We start from the raw sequence: 19539 nt of genomic DNA, 5'->3' as shown, positions 1-19539 counted from the left end.
TGCTCGAGTACCTAGTACCTAAATAAATAGTCCCACATATACAACAGCAGTAGCACATGCTACCTTTTAAACGGCCTTTTAGGTCACTGCCTCTTTAGGTTGGGTGTGCTCCTTGTTGTTGCACTTGCTGCATCAACGGCTCCATATCCATTTAGTCCTGGGGGCTCCCAAGTCCTGAATTCCAGCAAATTTCTCCTTCTCTCTCTCTTTTTTTTTTCTTTTTTTTTTGTCTTTTTTCGATCATTTCACTCATTTCCAATTCTCGTATCTTTTTTCTCTCTTAATTAGTTCGCTGTCGTTTTTTGTTGCAAGGTTTCATCAAACCTTGCTTTCCCTTTTCTTTTGCTTCTTTTCTTTTCGCCTCTTGCGTTGGATAACATCGACCTCTACTATTCTTCCTTTTTTCTGTTCCATAGCTAGATCAGCTAAAACATAGCTAAAAGAGAACGCCACACTCCCGCCTCGTCATGGTCGAACGCCAACGTCCAACCATCGAGCAAAAGAACAAGGGAAAGAAGGACCTGGATGATACATCCGCTGCTGGAGACGAAGCTGCTGCTGCCGCTACCTCTTCTCCTTCTCTCAATACGCAAAAGTCCCCAGACTCACAACAGCTCATCACCAATAAAAACACTCCTGCTATGCCTCCTCCTGTCGTACAGCCTAGGTATGAATAAAAATCCACAATCCGCTTTATTTCTGCCCTTTCATCTCCCCCCCCAAATCACATCATCTGAAAGCTGCAAACTTTGGAAACGCGCACTGTCCTCTGTCCTTTCTCCCTTGCTCTCTCTTTTCTCTCTTTTTATACGCCTGGCCACTTGTCCAACGCGTCTCGTGGCTCAACCTTCACTGGCCTTGGGCTACGGCTAAAATGATTGGCGGTGCCATTTGCGTGGTAGTACAACAGTCTCAACTCAACTGACCTCACTTAATCTCTCGGCGACAAACCCCAGACTGCCGGATCAACAACATCCTTTGTACAGTCCATGTCTCCCTACATTCCTTCCATCTTTCATTTGCTTGGTCGTTTCTGCCCGATTGCATCTGTTCCATATCCCCATATTTATTTTCATCTCTATGCTCATGCCTTGCCTTGCCTTTATTTAACCTATCATCTTGTGTCTCCAACAGTCACATGATCTTATCAGCCCTCAATATCTCACTCACATCACATCACTGCCATAATAACACTCTCGCATTTCCCTTTCTCTCCGGCTTCATACTACCTTCCAAAAAAGGAACTACCAGAAGCTGGTTGGCCTCTGGCCTTCATAGCAAAATCTTCTGCCCTTCTTTCACCCCTTTGCTCCCAAAAAGGCAACGCTGTTTTTCTACCTTTCTAGCCACTTCATTTTTCTCTCCGGCTTGTCATACTTGGGCCTGTGCCCAAAACACATAGCCACCAGAACTGGAATCCATCCCAAGCTTTGCCCCATATCCTGCTCTACTTTTTTTTCTGTTTTTTTCTTTTTATACTTGTCCTCCCACATCCGTTGAATACCATGATTAACACGCCATATAGTCAAACTACACTCGAAAATGATAATGGAGATGACAACGATGACAATCTCAGTTCACCACCTAGCCATTCAATGAGCCCACCTTCAAGCCTGCGCGCTACTACACCAAGGGATCCTGCTCCTACCGAGGCCATTGAACACACCTCCCCATCACGTACTACTCCTGACAATGAACCCTCAGAGGACGCCAGACATATTACCACTGATGATACCCGCTTCTCCAGCTCCAGGCGGAAGCGAGCTTCCATGTTTGATGAAGCCCGTGGGGTGACGTCTGTTGGTGTCGCCAACACATCTGACGATTCGCCGCACCATGCATTACGCCGGGCCGGCCAAATAAACAACGCCAAATTGATATTGGTTGGATACTGGCGATTCTCTACCGTCCCTGATGATGCTCACAAGCACAGCGTTGTTTGTTTTATTGATACGCGAGATCGCCTGAGAACTAGAGTCCAAACAATGACTCGCAGTGAACAGCCTATAAACGCCCAGTACCCCATGCCCCATGGTGGAAGCTGGGTGCCGTTTGAACAAATTGTGTTCGAAGATCATTTAGTGGGGCTTGATCAAGCCCAAGTCAAGGAGTACGTCAAGATTCGTACTGAGGCCTTGGATAGTAGTGGCAGGGAAGAAGATGTCATCGCTGCGGAGCGCGAAGCCGTTGAGTTAGCCACACGGAGAGTCAAGTACGGCCCTCAGCCTGAATCAGGCTTACCCATTGCCTACGGCAAAGAAATTTCAGATCAGCGATTGGGGCTTCACTCATCGTCGAAAAGAAGGAGAACTGACTCGAGCTTTGTCCCAGTCAGCCAACACGCTGCTGATAGTTCAGTAGCAGGCCCCATCCCCTTCACGTCTGTTGGCCTTGCCCAGAATCTGCCTCCATTAGATCCCCTTCCTGGAACTCGGCCCACCCGTATTTTAATTGGCTACTGGCATGGGTCTAACGAACCTCAAGAACGCGACCGCCATGCCATTTACGGAATTTTGGGCCAGAATGACATGTTCCGAGTCAAGGTTGTACGAGAAACCCGCGATGGGCGTTTTGTCGACGGAAATTTTCCTTCTGGGGCTGGTGCGCTGTGGATCCACTATGAAGAGGTGGTACTTGAGCCACACTTGCGCAGCCTCAGTAGGCACGAGGTCAAGGAATACTGCCGTGTTCGCCAATGGCAAATTGACCATGATGAGACCGATGAAAGTCGCGAGGCTAACGAAGCCTTTGCAGTGCAAGAAGCTCAGGCTCGTGTTGCGCATGGCTTCCGTACGGGTCAGATTACCATGGTCTCGAAACCTCCAGATGACAAGGCAAATCTAGTCCCCCAGATATCCTCAGGGCCTCACCACTACCACCAGCTGAGGCCTGCGCCGTCATCCGGCATACGAGAAGATGATCGCCGCTCTGCCGGTGCCCGCAGATCATTACCAGATTCCCGCGCGCCTGTGTTCCGTGGTGCCAATGAACCACCCAACATCCCCCGCCCCATTGCCGAACCATCACGGCAACTACCTCCGCCCAACCCATCATTGCGTGCATCATATGGCGCACCTCCGCCTATTTCAATACAGACCTCGGCAGCAAACGCAGCATCTATTGCATCCCAAGCTATCTCTGCTTCTAGTGTTGGGCCCCCGCCCCCCGTCCGCACAACAACCACACCAACAACACGCATGCCACCTTTACCTTCTGCGTCGTCTAGCAACGGCACTAGGGTAAATTTTGGTGATCGGGACGAGTCTCACCAAGCGAGCGAGGACTGGAACAGCCCGAATCGACAGCGCTCAAGCCTTTCGACAGACGACGCCATCATGTATGGTGGTATCAAATATGAAAAGAAAAAAGCCGGCCCTTTCAAAGATAGACATGTCTCCCAAGGCAATATTATTAGCATCAACGGCGAAGACTACGTTGAATACCGCGTGCTTACCAAGCCAACGTTCTTCTGAGCCTGCCGATTGTCTATGTTCACCCAGTATCATATGTTTCAAGACAAGCACTTTGGGTACATTATATGCAATGGTAGAATGTGATTTAAAATCCAGTTTGTTGTTACGCTATGTTAGTTGTAAGTTGTGAGATGTATAGATATATATATATTCGATTGGACCCACTTTTCCTGGTTTCGCCTTAGTATTCTCGCACCTCGTTCTACTTGAGCCTCCCTTCACCCAGCTTTAGTTTCACCGCCGCCCTCTATCGTATTCATGGCTCGTTTAACGTCGAACTTGGGTCGGCAAAATCCTAAACGTGGAGACGCAAGTGGCAAAAGCAAGGTGACGTCCTTGTTTTGTTTTCTCAAGCTTCTTCAGAGACGAAACCCTGTCGGATGTTCTTTCCTTCCCTCGTTACCGCTGTAACTAACCACATACGCTACTATCCTTTGATCCTGCGCACCCATTACCCTTTTGGATCTCGCCGAGGGAATTTTCTCGTGATTTGAAATGTTAACTATATGATGTGTCCTTTTGCCCCATTTCCCTTTTGGTTCTCGCCGAAGGATGCTCTGAAGTCTTGATCTCCGCCGGCGCCGGCGTGTCCCTAGACTCCGTTCCATAAGCATGTTTGGCATGGTCAATACAAGGAACGACCACCTGACAAATAACCAGGGACATCTCCGCTCCACCACATTCCAGTATCTGAGTAATGGAATATAAATATCCCTTCCTCGCGCTGTCCTCCATTGTCCCCATCTGCTGATTCAGTCTCTCATCTATCCTATTTTATATAGCATAGCGTCTCTCATCTCATTACACACTACTACACATCTCAATCCCATTTACATATCACAATGGTCAAAGTTCTTGTTACTGGTATGTACTTGCAAGATCCATCTCGTGATACATTTGCAGCTCACTTCATAATTCGATGACCACTAACTTTCTTTACCCAAGGTGGCTCCGGCTTCATTGCCGTGCACATTATTGATCTGCTTTTCCAAAAGGGCTACGACGTCGTCACTACTGTTCGCTCAGAGAGCAAGGCTGAATTCCTGAAGACGAAGTTTGCGGGAAAGCCCTTAGAGACGGCCATTGTGCCCGATATTTCTGTCGAGGGTGCCTTCGATGAAGTAGTCAAGACTCCTGGCATCGTTTACGTCCTCCACACTGCCTCTCCCTTCCACTTCAAGACTAGTAAGTTTCCAGACCTGATATCAAAAGCAATATAGACCAGCGCATGCTAACCCACTGCCAATAGCCAACCATCTTGAGCTAATTAACCCCGCCGTCACCGGGACCACATCAATCCTCAAGGCTATTGGTGCCTCAGCGCCCGCAGTCAAGCATGTCGTAGTCACCTCATCATTTGCCTCCATCATGGATAGAAAACATCTTGATAGCTCTATGACCTTCACCGAGGAGAGCTGGAACCCGGACACCGTAGAGGATGCCAAAACTGACGTAGTTGTGGCCTACTGCGTTAGCAAAGTTCTTGCCGAAAAGGCCGCCTGGCAGACTGTCAAGGACCTTGGCTCGCCGTTCGCCTTGACCACTGTTTGCCCTCCTATGGTGTATGGGCCTGTTTCCCACCAGCTGACGTCATTTAGCGAGATCAACACCAGCAACACTTTCATGGTCCAGCTGTTGAATGGCGAGTGGAAGGACGCCATCCCCTCGCAATTGAGCACACCCATTTGGATCGATGTTCGCGATGTGGCTAAGGCTCATGTTCTAGCTCTAGAGAAGGAAGCGGCCAAGGGACAACGCTTGTTTACTACCGCGGGCTACTACTCCAGCCACGACATTGCCAAGATTTTCTACGATAACTTCCCCGAAAAGAGACACCTGCTTCCTAACCTTGAAGCCATCGGTAAGAAGTCGACTGGCGATGTTTTCAAGTTCAACAATGAAAAAACGAAACAGATTCTCGGGTTTGAATGGACGCCCCTTGAGAACACTATCAAGGAGCTCGCCCAGAGTCTCATTGACCTCGAGTCCAAGCTCAACAAAACCTCTTGAGGCTCTCGCCAGGATAATTAGCCTATAAATTAATGAGTACATCCATGATACACCATACCTTGCCATCAGTAATATTTTGTAGTCTTTGCAGTGTCCCTTTTTCTTCGAGCCGCAAAAGACTGGGCAGTTTTCTCTTTGCCACCAGTTCCGCAACATGTTTTTCTGTGTGGCGGCCACACGTTACTGTGTATGTATTGTGTGATTGTTCATTTTATTCTCTTCTAGGGAGAGAGGACAATTTCCGAACTGATCTGTGCATATTGTTGCAGAGGGTGACCCCCCTTAGGAGGTCTCAGCCCAGCCAAAGAAAAGAAAGAAAAAAAAGCACGAGACAACAGGGCAAAACGAATGTAAGAAACAAAAAAGGACAAAGAGCCAAATCCCTTTTTCGCATTTGTCCAAAGCTGAGTGGTAACGCTGAACCCCAGCTAGGACCAAACGTTTTGGCCCCAAGGAGCAAGCAGCAGTTTGCTCGGATAAAAACTGGAGTTGGATAAAAGGTTCCTAATGACGATAGCAAAGCGGTATTCCGCCCCAGTTAAACATTTATCGATATCCAAGATAAGGGAAAGGTGATCGGCTCACATAGACTAAGCGATATAGAGGGCTACTTGCATTAATTCATATCAGTCTAGAGTTAGGGTTCACTAGGGTTCCATGGGGTTTGGTTGGATAGGTGTTGTTATATATACGAGTGCTCCCGTTGTATTACTGTGGAAAACCAGTAGGTAGACGTGTATAAAAAATACATACATACATATACGAGTGCTCAAATACTCAAATGGCGATAACGAAACAGTTAGGGATGGCAGCGCTGAGAAGAGACTTGATGTGTAAAATAGTAGACATGGTTGAGTAGAAGCACACAACTGGTTGATTGCGGCAATAACGGGCGGGTGGTTTTCCAAACGAGGTCCTGACAAAGCAAAGTGACCATGGGCAGAAACTCAAGATTGGGCTAAAAAAAAGAAAGCCCCACTTATTGTGGTAGATCGGGATCACAAACCCCCCCCTTCCCCTCCCATAGTTAGTTAGGGTCCCAAGCAAGGCGGTCCCACACAGACAAGGAGACCCACTTAACTGTGCTCGGTACTAGCCTCCCTGCACACATCGTCATCACATCACATGGGATCTTCTTTGTCTGCAAAAAAAAGAAGAAAAGAGTGACAATGTGCCTGAGCACATTCATGAAAGAGCCTTGGAATGAGCAATTGTCTGATGCATGAGAAACAATCAGGCGCATAAATGTTGGGGGGTTTGCTCTCGCGTGCAGCACGTCAACTCTCTTGCCCTGAAAATGACGACGTGTCGTGAAAATAATGAAGCAGACGGCTTATCTTCGGGTATTATACCATGTTTGTCGAGTGGGTCCATTTCCTGGTAAGAATAGCTAGATGGCCTTTTGTACATTCACGCCCCACCCGACATGGAGGTTCTGGATTTCATGCCGATTTTTACGTTTGCTTCCAGAAGCGCAGCAAACGCGGGAGTGGATGGCCAATTAAAGCTCAGCTGAGAGACCCACACTAAAAAGTGTTTGAAGCAAATCCGTCCATAACATCATTGTTGTGAGCTCACTCCATTTTTTACATTGAATTTGGTGAATAACTCTTGTAAAAAATGGTATAGGACTCGCAAGTGAGAGATTTAGAATGGAAATCAGGATGCATATCTTGGGAGAAGTTGAGAAGAGGCTTAGGTTTGAAGGGCCAGCAGCTGGTTTCTAGGCTGTCTGCTTTTTTTTTTTTCTCTCTGTTGCAAGGGATTTTCCATTTTCCTCTTCTGGTTTCCTCTTCTCATGCTGGACTATCTTGGCGCGGACAGTCTTTGGCAAGTGCGCAGTTAGGGTCAAGCTGGTTGCTACAACATGTCATGTTTTTCCTGCGACTGCAATTTAGGTTGTCTCGTTTGTGTTTACTGATTGCAGATGCAGGTTGGATGCTGCACTACAGTATATAAACCCAACAGCACTGTTTTGCGAGGTGTTCATGTTGCAGATCGACACTGTAAGAGGGACAGGGGCCCTTGTCTAGCAAAACTAAGTTGCATGGTTGAGGAGGGAAAAGAACAAAAGATGACTGGCAGACAAACGGAAACTTCTCTCTTATCCTGATCCTGGCAGCCTTTTTTCCTTTACAGTTCTGCTAGGGCCACCCCACCCAGAAAGCTTGACCTGGGCCCTGTCGTCTTGTCACGTAAATAAGCAAGCGACCCCACAAAAAAAGCATCAAGTTCTGTTAATACCGCGAGGGAGAAAAAAGAAAAGGAAAAAAAAAAAGAAATTACAGGCAATGGCAGAGCGACAATGGCTGAGATGGCCCGTGAGGAGAAGGCCGATGTAGAAAAGAAATGCATGAGGATAGCAGGAAAAGGCAAGCCGTGGTGGCATGTTTGCAACAAAAATCCAGCTAGCGGGTGCCGGCTAGGACTAGCTAGTGCCGCAGCTCAGCTTACTTATCAATGTTCAGGAAGTTTGCTGGGTGGGTCATGGCAGCCGCAGTTGCAGCTGGCTTCCCTTTTTTGATGGCTTAACTCCCAAGACTTACACTGGCTGCACACGCCTCACTTGGCTTTGACCCTGCTTTTTCGATTCCTTTCCTTCCCCTTTGTACCCGAACATTCCTTGTGACGCCCATACGCCTATACGCCCATACACCCACACGCATACACAAGTCCTGCACTTGGCGCTCCTCTGGCTGCTGCTGTCTTTAAACCTGTTCCATCTCCTTTGTGCATGCAGCCAAGTTTGGCAGCATAATAACATGTTCCTGTCTGTTCACTAGCTTTGATAGCCTGTAGTAGATTTTGTCACCCATTCCTCTCTAGCTCTGGTGTCCCTGCCCTTTGTCCTTCTCATCTCTCTGCCTGTCCCTCTGTCCTCTGCCCTCTGCCCTCTGCCCTCTGTCCTCTGTCCTCTGCCCTCTGCCTTCTGCCTTCTGCCTTCTGCCTGCCTCCTGCTTCCAGGACTCTTGTTCCTTTTGTTGGATGGCTCCATCTTCTCACAGTTTCCTTGTTTCCTCTTCACTGCCTCTTCCCCCCATCCCCTCTCTCTCTCTCTCTCTCGCTCTCTCTCGCTCTCTCTTCCTCTTGCTCCTCTTAGGCTCTGGGGTCAATTGGCTTGCCTTGCCTTGAAGCTCTTGTTTTTTCCTTGACCAAAATAAACGAAGCCATCTGACTCCATTCCGCCCCTTCGTTCGTTGGCTCTTTCCCCCCAAAAATAAAAAGCAACTTGCATCCCAAGTCCTTTTTTTTTTTCGCGCGCCATGTAATTTCTCTTCTTTACTCCCCCCTCTTCTTCTCACCCTTATTTTTTTTTTCACACTACCATCACCAACATTTCTTGTTTCCATCAACGACTTTCTGCATTTTCGCTATTGCGCCGTCAAACCGAAAGCTCCAAAATACCGCCATTAAAAGCGCTGAATTGCTGGCTATCTTTTGGTGCTTTTTAGGATCGCCCTCTCGCTTCTTGCCGCTCCCAGAAAAAATCATAAATTTCCCTCCTCTCCCTTCTGCCTCGGCTTCTGGTGTTTTGCTGTCACCATAGCCATTTTTGCCGTGAGGCTATTCACACACTTGGGTCAACGCCAGTTTCCTGGAAGGAAGCTGTTGTGACGCACGGACCAATCCAATCCAGCGTTGCTTCTCTCTTTTCTGTCGTTGCCATTTTGAGCCTTGCAGGAGCCCATTCAGCTAAGTGCACATCGGCACGGCTTCTGATTGGCCAGGCCTTTTTCTCACACCCAAACCCAAGTTCTCTGCTTGTTGCGACAAGAACATCCGTCTAGCCTTGCCGCAAGCCGTACTTAATTACCATACAGTCCTCCGATTTGCTTCTCTAAAGGTCTTGGGCGAGATATCCCGTGATTTTTCCTTTGGCCCCCTTTTTTTGTTCAAGGGGAAAAAAAAAACACCAACTCTGAACAGGCCGTCAATCCCTTGAGCGTACTTTGTCCTAAGCAAGGCTCGGCTCTTTTTTCTTTGTCTGATATCACTATCTTATATTGTGGTAGCCTACTCACATAATAAGGCTGCTACTACTGCTTGTACTTTGTCCGTTCTCGTTTCTCTACTTGCTTCCGGCTTTCATCTTGTGTGTGCACTCAAAAAAGAAGCACCCTTTCTCTTCTGCTTTCCGCTCCAACCTTCCCCTTCATTTCTTCTCACTTCCTTTTTTTTTTTTTTCCCACCCTGCCTATTTGATTAATTACCCTTGCAAACTTCACGTGTGCAGACTCACGTCTCTCTGGATTTGCATCTGTGTTTCTTTTCTTCTGTTTTACTTCTTCAAACTCGATTTTTTCTTTCTAGATTACTGCCCCCTCTCCTCTATATGAACAACATGGCGTTGGATACTACGCCGACCACATTCTCTGTTGGCCCAGAGGAGCCCACCCCTCAGCTTACTGCTGCTGGACTCCCTCGCAGAAAGCCTGGCCGTAAGCCTGGCGCTAGTCAGAAGAAATCTACTGACGCGGACGCTTCTGCAAAGCCCAAGAGAACGAGAAAACCTCGCGATCCCAACGCGCCCCCAGTTGTTCGCAAGCGCAAGGCCGAGTCTGCCGTTGGCACCGAAGACGAGGCTGATACTAGCAAAGTCTCCGTCACTTCAGCACCATCCAGACAATCAAAAGTCTCAGATCTCATGGATCTCACTACCGATTTTAACAACAACCATTCTACCAGCCACAGTCAGATTCGCTCACAAACAGAATCCCAAGAACCCCCCACAAAGATTCCCCGAAGAGATGCCTCTATGCGTAGCATTCTCAACGATGACCCCCCTTCACATGCTCCTGCTTCAACACCTATTCCCCTCAGAACCAGCGGCCAAAGCTACGATCCAATTCGTGGTAATTTTGATCCAGTCCGCGATACTATCCTAGCACGTGACCCCTACGGCACTAACGCTTCCACAAGTGCACCACCGCGTGCTCCTCCTGCAACGTCCACACCTGCTCCTCCAACTCCACATACAGCTGCCCCTACGTCCACACCAACACCCGCAACCAAACCCCGTCCTAGTGCATCGCCATCCATATCAAGCTTGGTGGATCCCACCCCTCTTAAGGCTTCCCAAACCGTCGACACCAGTGTTAGCCCTAACGACCCAAAGTCCGCCGGTCCCCATTCGCCCGTAAACCTGCGTAAACCTGTGCCATCAGCATCCACAAAGAGCTCGACTATTTCACCGCCGCCCGTCCCCACAAACACCTCTGCCACTACACCAGCCGCGAAGCCTAGCTCAGTCGCTGTTCCGCCATTAAAGCCGTCGCCCGTCATGGAACGCAAGACCCTGCCCTCTAAGCTAGCAGCTGCTGAACCGGCAACGAAGAAGACCGCATCCGCAAAGGCCGTATCCAAAAAAGAGTCTGGCGCCGCTGTTGTTGCCAAGAAACTTGTCAAAGAGAAAGTTGCAAACTCAGGCTCCTCACAAAAGACCAACGACAAGAACAATGAAGATGTCGAGATGACTGATGAGCGCTCCATTCTCGACTTTGGCAAGGCAAGACCTGGCGAAGAAGTTACCGCCCCGACGATTTATCTTACTATTCCAATTATGCCTGGCGAAACCAATAAATATGTCAACTTCATGCGCATGGCTGAGGAACGCTATGGCTGGGATGCTCTCCACCCAAGGCTAGCCGCCCAAAGAGACCGAAAGGCTCGTATCGCTGCTGCAACTGCTACGCTTGAAAAGACTCTAGTTGGAAATAAGGAGTCTGGGGACGATGACATGTCCGAGGACGCCTCCGACGCTGAAGTTAGCAACATGGAAAAGGCAGCTAATAGTGGAATGGATGCCCCGGCAAAGCCTGCCAAGAAAAAGCGTGTTTTGAAAGAAGATGAGTACGACAAGGACGACGACTTTGTTGACGATTCTGAGATGCTGTGGGAAGAACAAGCGGCTGCTAGCCGTGATGGTTTCTTTGTTTATTCTGGCCCTCTTGTGAGAGAACCCGAAAAGCCAGCTGCTCCGTAAGTTTCTTTACTCCTGGAAACAGTACTACCCATACATTTATGCTAACTAATACAGTGAACCCCCCAAGCGTGGTCGCGGAAACGGCCGTGCTCGCAGTGGCAAGACTAAGGCCGAGCGAGACCAAGAGCGAGCCGAAAAGGCTGCTGAAAAGGCTGCTGAGAAGGCTGAAAAGGCCGCTGAAAAGGCTGCCGAGAAGGCTGCTCGTAGCCGTGCTCGAGGTGGTACTACTCGCAAGCCTAAGATGACCAAAGCTGCACAGGCGGCTGCAGCTGCGGCCGCAGCCAGCGCCATTCCAGAGATTGAGCTCTTGGATGTCGGCGCTTGAGCATATACTGGTCTCGGCCGCCTATCGGCCAACTGCTTCTATGTTTTCCTTTCTCCTTATTTTCTTCTATCATTTGCCAAGAGCTTACCTGCCCATGTCTAAATCTAACGATGCATTGGGCTGGCTTCTTAACTATTCGAATTCGGCATTTCCCTTGCTCCTTATTTTATTCCTTTCTCCTCCCCCCCCTTTTTTTTTGTCACGGCCGTACATTCTTATTTCCTTGTATTTTTTTTTCTATGCTGGCTTGGAGTTGATACAATCCTCCTACCAAAAACCCCCATCTTTTCAAATACGCCCGTGTTTTCTTTTGTCTTTCCCCCTTGCCTTCCTGTCCAGCAACGACGCACGATGAGGCTTTCCTTCAATAGACATCTTTGGGTGTCCACATATGTTGTTTCTTTGCCCTTCCGGCCTCATCCTGGTTGTTTCTGATACGTTGCTGTATTTTTCTACTGGGTGATTATGGCATCCTATTTGCGTTTTTTTTCTTTGTTTTGCGCTTTTTTGTTTTTGTTTTATTGTCATTATTTTTACATGGGAGGCCTTGTTATTTTGATGGTGACTGGATGGATGTTGTTGTTATTATTCTATCACTTTTATTTTGTCGAGGCTTTGTGCCTTTATTTGTGCGGGGTTTTGCTTTCAGGCAATTTTTGTCTTCGATTATCTTGCTTTCCTTTCTTTTTCTTTCTTTCTTTCTTGATTTGGCCTTTTGCCATGAATATTTTGAGGTTTTAGATCAACTAGCTTTTGGCAGTATTAAAATTGTATTGATTCCAAAATTATGTCTTGCGAACTATCACGATGGTGCTAAGCTGATTGATAACTGAGGCCAACAACATGGAAGATGCTGCTGCATGCTGAGGCAAAATAAATAAGTATTTAGGTGCTTTTTTCTCTCTTTTCTTTCTAAAAGAGTATAGACTCATGCGCTATTATTACATTGGTATTTCGCCCTGCTGCTGCTCCACATTGGTTTCTCTCACCCGTCTTGGTGGTCTCTGCTGATGCTTATGCTTGCTCGCCTTTTCCCTCTCCCATTCTTCCTTGGGTATATACTTCCGTTGTCCCTTGTTCAAGGTGGCCGACGCAGCAAACTGAGCCTCCGGTGCGCTCCCATCAGCCTCCTTGACCCAACGCACCCAGTCCAAGCGCTTGCGTTTCCAGAAATCACCCTTCCACGCCCGCCAGACCGCACGGCCGGCCCACGACTCGCGCATCTCCGTCTCGCGAGCCCCCATTTGTGCCATTACCTGCTCCTTGATGTGGAATGGGACGCTGCGGCCATCCCCACGTGTCGGTACGCTGATTATGGCCTCAACCACACGGTGGCCGTGGTTGTTGGTCGCTAGGGCCACAGAGTGCGGCACAAGGCCGGCAATCAGGGCTTTGTGGAAAAACTGGTTCAATGATGGCTGCTCTAATGCGGTCACAAGAATTGAAGCGCTGGACGGAGATGTGGTGCCAAGTGCAAGCAGCTCATCACCACTCAATGATAGTAAAGATGTCTGCACGGCCTTGGTCGGCGGGCCAGTCACGGTTAGCATGGCGGCAACCAACTGAGCGCCATGTGCAGCAGCTCGCTCAAGAGTGTTCTTCTGAGCAACCTTTTGCGCGTCCTTGGCGTCCTTGGCATCCTTGCGCAAGGCACAGAGTACTGGAACAATGTTTTTAGGGTCGTGGCCACAAGCAGAGACAATGGCATTGCGCAAGCCATCGATGCGGTCGCGGATGTTGCGTGCTGAAGCACGCTCTAGTAGGGCTTTGACAACGTTAAAGCGCTGGCGCTCAATGAGCGAGCCAATGGTAGGTGTGATCTTGTCAATGGCTTCTGATAGATCCTTGCCGCTCATGCGCTCAAGGGCACGAATGGCTGGGTATGAAGCAACATCGTTGCGCGCGTAGGCGTGGATGCGGGCATCGAACATATTAGTTTGCAAGGCCTTGAAAGTTTTGGAGGGTGCATGTGTGATGATAGTTTCGATTAGGCGAGAGCCTAGAGGGTCGTAAATCATGCTGTTGAAGAAGTCTGATGCAGGCGATTCGGGGTTGCTTAGCGATTCTGGAGCATCAGGGAGAATGCGGGACAGCAGTGAGTCGGCAGGCTCCTCTGTCCCAGTCTTCTTCTTTCCTTTAGGCTGCAAAGAGAGATCAATCTCAACAAGAAGTTGCAGTAGGGGGTTTCCGGTAGGATGGCGGGCCAGTATACGAATACCGGCGGGATCCATAGTGGCTGTTAGGTCACCAATGATTTTCTTGACAGCAAAAGTAAAGTTGGCGGGTACGGGGCGGGCTTGTTTGGTCAGCTCTGAAGAGTTGGCAATAGCGCCAGGAACTGAAATGTGCTCGGCATTCTTGCTCTTCAGCAGTGATTTGGTTTTGGCATCCTCTAGCGGCCGGCCAGAGAGAACGATTAGCAGAACACGAAGAGTATGTGAGCCGTAGCGGTCGGTAAGGAGGACATTCAGCTGGCCGTCGAGCTCATCCAGAGTTAACAGGAACATGTCCTCCATAGATGAGTGGGTCTTTTTCTTTCCGTTTTCATCAACGTCCATAAAATCATCCTCGACATCTCCGTCTAGTAGCTCTTCGGATACACCGCCGAGTTCTAGAGACACGACAGGGGCAGACTGAAGGAATAGCGTCTCGCAGCAATGACTAGCAAAGCGGTGCTGCACTAAGCTGAGGAAATGTCCAGCGAACTGCTCAAACAAGTGCTTCTTCTGCTTTCTGGTAGACAGGAGAACAAGGCGCTCCATCAAGCGAGAGCATGACTGGCTGCTAGCAAGCTTGAGTTCCTTGCCCCGGGCTTCTTTGTAAACGTTGGCGAGGAATATACGGCGGTCTTCGGGGGTGGGGAATTGGTTCAACTCTAGCACTTCATCGGCGCTGCGGAAATACTCTTGCTCCTCGTCGGTGAGCATGCCAAAGAACTCACGCTCGGGGGCGCCATTTCCGTAGCCCTGGTTGCCATCCTCGTCGCCGTATGTCTCTTCAGCGCTGGGGAATTGCTGAAGCGACTCGGTCGCTTTAGGATTTACATCAATTTCCCATGCCACCGACTCGTCGTGGATATCCGGGGTTTCGGTTTCAGCGGGAAAATCGGCGTTATTGTTGGTGGTGTCGACAGCAGCTTGGTCTTGAGGCTCATTATCAGCAATGCGGCTGCGCTTTGTGGAGGAGTGGTCGTCGTCGTCACACTTGCGCTTCTTCTCCTCGGTAGACCGCTTAGTCCTGGTTTTTCCCATGACGTCTTCAGTACAGCGGCGAGCCAAGCCTATTTCCTGTAGATACAATATTCAAAAGAAGAGACTCCGTTGTGGTGGTGCTGCGATGGATTCCTTATAGGAGTTGATGTTTGTTTGTGTGGATCTGACCTGCTTTTGGCGGCTTTCTACATGGACAAATTTTCGATCTGGAGAAAAAATCTTATCTTATCTCTTATCTTATCGCCCCTCTGCATTGATCATAGCTCCGCGCTAGTGCCTAATTGGGCTTCTTACAGAATAGACAGGAAGGTTGTGCTGTTTATTACATAGAATGTATTTATTCATCAAGATGAATGCTTAATCTAGGTGCAATGAGTGACGATATTTTGTAGCTGCGTATGCCATTACTAGTGGATTAAGGGGTATTCCGCAGCATACATCTACGCATATACAGCGACAGATTCCAAACAGCTATTGGCTAGCTACTTGTTCAGAGCACAAACAATGAAGTCTTTGTCGCATCCGCACCAAACCGAGAAATAGGTGCGACCATTCGCACCAACCTGGCCATCCATTTGAACTTCAACTCCAGCAACGGCCGGTAACGTGGGGGGGAGGAGCCGTACCAGACAGACTCTCCTACCAAAGTTTGTCTTCTCCCTCAAACGCAATTAACAAACTTAGAGGAAAAGGACTTTTTGAAAATAAAAACAGTCTGTTGATGGGGAGTGCGCAAGTATACCTAATTGGTTGAAAATGCTCCACCTTTTTGTTTTTTTTTTTGGTTTTTCTTCACTGTGAATGAAAGTTTCTTCTCTCGTTTTGCTCCTTCCGGGAGAGGTTTTTTTTTTTTCTTTTTTTTTTTTAGGATTTGGGAAATTTTCATCTTTGGCAGTTTCTTTTTTTTATCTGGTTTTTTTTTCCTGCCTTTTTTTTTCTTTTGACTTTTTTTTTTCTTTGCTCTTCGTACACAAATCTTTCTTTGTGCCATTCTTTATGGGCTTTTTCTTTCCATTTTTTTTCTTTACTTACTTTCGCCGTTCTTCCTCTCCAACTAGCACACACAGTCCTCCTTCTCTTAGCTTCCTCTCCCATCTGCTGCTTTTTCTCATTGTCTCTCGACTCAGTCTAGCGCTTCATATACAACGAAATTCTACCCCTCGTCTCTTCTTTTTAGATCTTTAATCTCTTCCTGCTGCATAAGTCGTCTCCCTCACAATGCCGAGAACTGCCAACCGAGGCACGGAGCGTAGGGACATTCACCCGGCCTATATCCAACCCGCCCACTCGTCGTCCCCCTCTGCTGAAGCCGAAGGCGCCTCCGAACAAGATCCAGCATCCACCATTGCTACCTCCCGCACAAACTCGCCTATCCATAATGACCCCCATCCAGGCTTGATAGCCTTGTCTACGGCCGCAGCCAACTCCCAGAGCAGCCTTCTTGGTCTTCTTCTCAAACATGTCAATGAGGACCTTAATGCGTATACTTATGACCGTGACTACTGCAACTACCAGCTTCGCAATGAAGCAAATCTGACGCCTGAAGAGGCTAGGGCTTTGCGCTTGCGTGTTATGGATGCCAATCACAAAATCCGGAAATGCCAGCAAAAGAGCGAGTTGATTCATTTTGAAGCGCAAACTGGTATTAATCCTTCCCTAGTTCTCGGCGAGAAAGGTGCTGTCCAGGCTTTTGTACAGTCTGAGGCCCCCGTAGTTTCCCCTACGATACCCGAGCCTATACCCCTCGAAGACCCCGGCGCGGAATCCAATACCCCCCCGGTTACCAAAAGAAGACGAAAGTCTGAATGGACAAATGAGGACTACAGCACCTTCAAAGTCGACGAGTCTGGGGACAATGATGATTCGGGCGCACAGGTACAGCGTCTAGGCTTCTGGAAGTGCCGTTTATGTACAACGCAAAAGTATTTGCGAGCTGGGCCCGGCCGCCAACCCAGCGGGCCTTGCAAATGGCCGTTGAAGGATGTGGCCAAGATGATCGCCCACTTCACAGAAATGCACCACGAGCACATGCCGCGCGAACGCTGCATCGAGCTAGGCGACGCACTCGATAAGAACCGTAAGTCCAGTGTATTCCTACATGTTCACATATCTAGTCAAGCTAGCCAACTTTTAACTGCATGTAAACCTATTTTGCTTATTACATCACATGCATTCACATAATGTGTGGAAAAAGATAAACGCCGGCTTGCTAACAAAGTCTCATGTAGGTGGCCCATTTGAGTATTGGCTCCGGAGGTCACACTCAATTTCGACTGCTGATGGCCCATTGATAGAAGAGTGTGTTGGCGTCCTCCGCTCCGGAAAACTACCACCAATCCTACGAAAACTAAGCCGTGCCGCTGCATCCTTCCCTGAGGAATGAGCGTATTTCATTTCACATGTCTTGATTCTAGTTTTCGGGGGAGAAGGAAAAGAAGGTTCACCCATCCTCTCCAGCACATCTTTGGTCTACATTGTGCTTTATCATTCAGAATTGTTATAACTTGCTTTGGGGCGTTTGTTGCTTTGCTTTCGGCCGGATTTTGCGGGGTATTAAGGGAAACGATGTCTACGTCATATCACATAATCACACAAAATTTTAATGCTACGGATGAGTGTTGTTAATAGCCAACTTAGTGTTGCCTATATTTCTAGCCCGGCTTCTCACAATGTTGGATTCATTTACACAGCAAATATGCAGGCATTGTCGCATATGTGCCCTTCGATCTTGTAGGTTAGCTGCATTAGGCTAAAGTTTGCATAAAACCTGCTTACTACAGATAGGACAATGAAACAGGTCTTAATTGTGTATGCTAATATACAATGGCAAAACGAATACCTCTGGTTCTCTACGCTAGGCTCTCCCTCAGTTCCTTTTTCTCTTCAAGCACAACCGTGGTGCCCTCAGTAGACTTTTCAACCTTGATAGCTGACTCAGGGGTCTTGACGCCCTGGATTTGCTTGGGTTGGGCCAATCCGACAGGACCATTCAGCTTGCCCTCGGGCGCATCTGCAATTTCGTTGACGTCTTCTCTTGTCAAGGAGTCAGCCACATGCACCCCGCGGCTAGACAGGAATAGCGTTGAAGGGCCCTGGAATTGTAGGAATAGTCTGTCGCCCCAAATAGTGCGGCGCAAGGATGTGCGGATAGAGTGAGCAGCCCGTGTAGCTATGCGGTAAACTTCTGTGTTTTTGACGTCCTGCACAAACTTTAGTGAAGAGAACCAGCCGCTGACTACCGATGGGACCTGCAGCTTGATGTTGGAACCCTTAAAGCGGAAAGGCAGCGGCGGCGTCGGGGAAACGGAGTACGCGACGACATGAGAAGGGTGAGCAACAAATTCCTCTCCAGCCGCAAGAGTAAGCTTGTATATTTGGCCAGGGGATGATAGCGCGGCAAGGCCACGGCCTGTGAGAAGGGTGCTGCCCCAATGCGCAACAGTCAACCCGGTTTGCAGACGTTGACGAGGGGTCAGAGTATGGCCGGTCCAGGCGAGCAGGGCATTGCGTTGTGACACCATCCAGTCAGTAGTGCCATCGAGATGCAGCACGGAGAACGTAGTCGCCACCGATTTGGTTGAGATTAGGGCAGTGATGGGCGCGGTCGAGGTAATACGCTGGTATAGGAAAGGAACGCCGAAAAAGATTCTAGAAAGAGGAGAAAGGACCGAAAGAGTAGATTGCGCCTACAAACAATGTTAGAAGTTACAGCTTGCGACAACTCCTCGCTCATATAACATACGCTGTCTGGGTTGCCAGCAACGGCAACAAGGGTTCCCCGCCGGGTAAATAGCTTCTGTGATGGTGACAGGGAAACGGAAAGCATAGAGTGAGGAGAACCAATAACCTCAAATCTTGCATCTGCAAAGGCAAAGGCAGCCCATTAGTATCAAGGCCATGCATGATTGACCCAAGTTGTAATTACACACCGGCATTATCCCGAAGTCCGCCATGTGATCCGAAAGCATCACCGCTAGCACCGGGCCCGGAGCTAGGTGCGGCACTGATTTGAATGGGCCGGCATTGAATGCAGATGTATTTAGGCGTCCGCTGCCGGGTCCATGTTGACGCCTGAAGCGTGGATCTGATAAGAGAGGGCCGGGCGCTCATGAGCACTAGCAAATGTAAGTGGAAGCGAAAAGACAATGAGAAACCAAGTCGGCTACAGATCTAGATGACAAGAGTCGTTGTCTTGGCCTTGCTACTCTTCATCGTCTATCCAAGCTTGCTAGTATTTCCAAAAATAGTGGGTCTGTTGTTGAATGTGGCGTTAAACAAGGAACAAGGAGAACCTGCTCGAAAAAGAAACAAAGACTACACCAGTGTGGCGTACTATCCCAGAGCAAGGGTAGCGCATTCAAGGGTCAGGGTTAACACAGACAATAAAGAAGACGCTAGCTGTTTTGTCAAACCAAAGCTAAAATCGATGGCGGGAAGGGGGCTCCCTTGCGTCTTCATGTTGCTAGGGAAACTGCAGGTTTCTCATGCCACAATCGCGTCGTTTGTTGTATATGCTATTTTCTCTTCATTATGCTT

General features: G+C 48.6%; 6 protein-coding genes across 6 annotated transcripts; 4 read left to right on the top strand and 2 right to left on the bottom strand.

Annotated features, from left to right (window-relative positions):
• Positions 1 to 467: 467 nt before the first annotated feature.
• Positions 468 to 3473, top strand: HOO65_010239 (uncharacterized protein; the record flags this gene model as incomplete). Its single annotated transcript, XM_071005387.1, has 2 exons — positions 468 to 667; positions 1526 to 3473. 2 exons carry the CDS (start codon positions 468 to 470, stop codon positions 3471 to 3473), a joined length of 2148 nt encoding a protein of 715 aa, XP_070862061.1.
• Positions 3474 to 4315: 842 nt separating this feature from the next.
• On the top strand, positions 4316 to 5483 carry HOO65_010238 (putative oxidoreductase; the record flags this gene model as incomplete). Its single annotated transcript, XM_071005963.1, has 3 exons — positions 4316 to 4337; positions 4419 to 4658; positions 4723 to 5483. 3 exons carry the CDS (start codon positions 4316 to 4318, stop codon positions 5481 to 5483), a joined length of 1023 nt encoding a protein of 340 aa, XP_070862060.1.
• Positions 5484 to 9825: 4342 nt separating this feature from the next.
• Positions 9826 to 11791, top strand: HOO65_010237 (Histone promoter control 2 (HPC2); the record flags this gene model as incomplete). The annotated part of the gene is made up of 2 exons (XM_071005597.1): positions 9826 to 11462; positions 11521 to 11791. The coding sequence occupies 2 exons, from the start codon at positions 9826 to 9828 to the stop codon at positions 11789 to 11791; spliced, it is 1908 nt and encodes a 635-aa protein (XP_070862059.1).
• A 941-nt stretch (positions 11792 to 12732) lies between these two features.
• HOO65_010236 (pumilio-family RNA binding repeat domain-containing protein) lies at positions 12733 to 15042 on the bottom strand (the record flags this gene model as incomplete). The annotated part of the gene is made up of 1 exon (XM_070999672.1): positions 12733 to 15042. The coding sequence occupies one exon, from the start codon at positions 15040 to 15042 to the stop codon at positions 12733 to 12735; it is 2310 nt and encodes a 769-aa protein (XP_070862058.1).
• Positions 15043 to 16221: 1179 nt separating this feature from the next.
• On the top strand, positions 16222 to 17137 carry HOO65_010235 (uncharacterized protein; the record flags this gene model as incomplete). Its single annotated transcript, XM_071006069.1, has 2 exons — positions 16222 to 17080; positions 17118 to 17137. 2 exons carry the CDS (start codon positions 16222 to 16224, stop codon positions 17135 to 17137), a joined length of 879 nt encoding a protein of 292 aa, XP_070862057.1.
• A 715-nt stretch (positions 17138 to 17852) lies between these two features.
• Positions 17853 to 19113, bottom strand: HOO65_010234 (altered inheritance-mitochondria protein 24, mitochondrial; the record flags this gene model as incomplete). The annotated part of the gene is made up of 3 exons (XM_071005900.1): positions 17853 to 18689; positions 18746 to 18864; positions 18933 to 19113. The coding sequence occupies 3 exons, from the start codon at positions 19111 to 19113 to the stop codon at positions 17853 to 17855; spliced, it is 1137 nt and encodes a 378-aa protein (XP_070862056.1).
• Between the last annotated feature and the right edge of the window lie 426 nt (positions 19114 to 19539).

This window comes from Ceratocystis lukuohia (assembly GCF_044167205.1).
Source record: "Ceratocystis lukuohia strain C4212 chromosome Unknown Supercontig1_pilon, whole genome shotgun sequence".
Taxonomy (NCBI): Eukaryota; Fungi; Ascomycota; class Sordariomycetes; order Microascales; family Ceratocystidaceae; genus Ceratocystis; species Ceratocystis lukuohia.
Note: the sequence above shows the minus strand (reverse complement) of the source record. Positions and strands in the feature narration are given on the sequence as shown.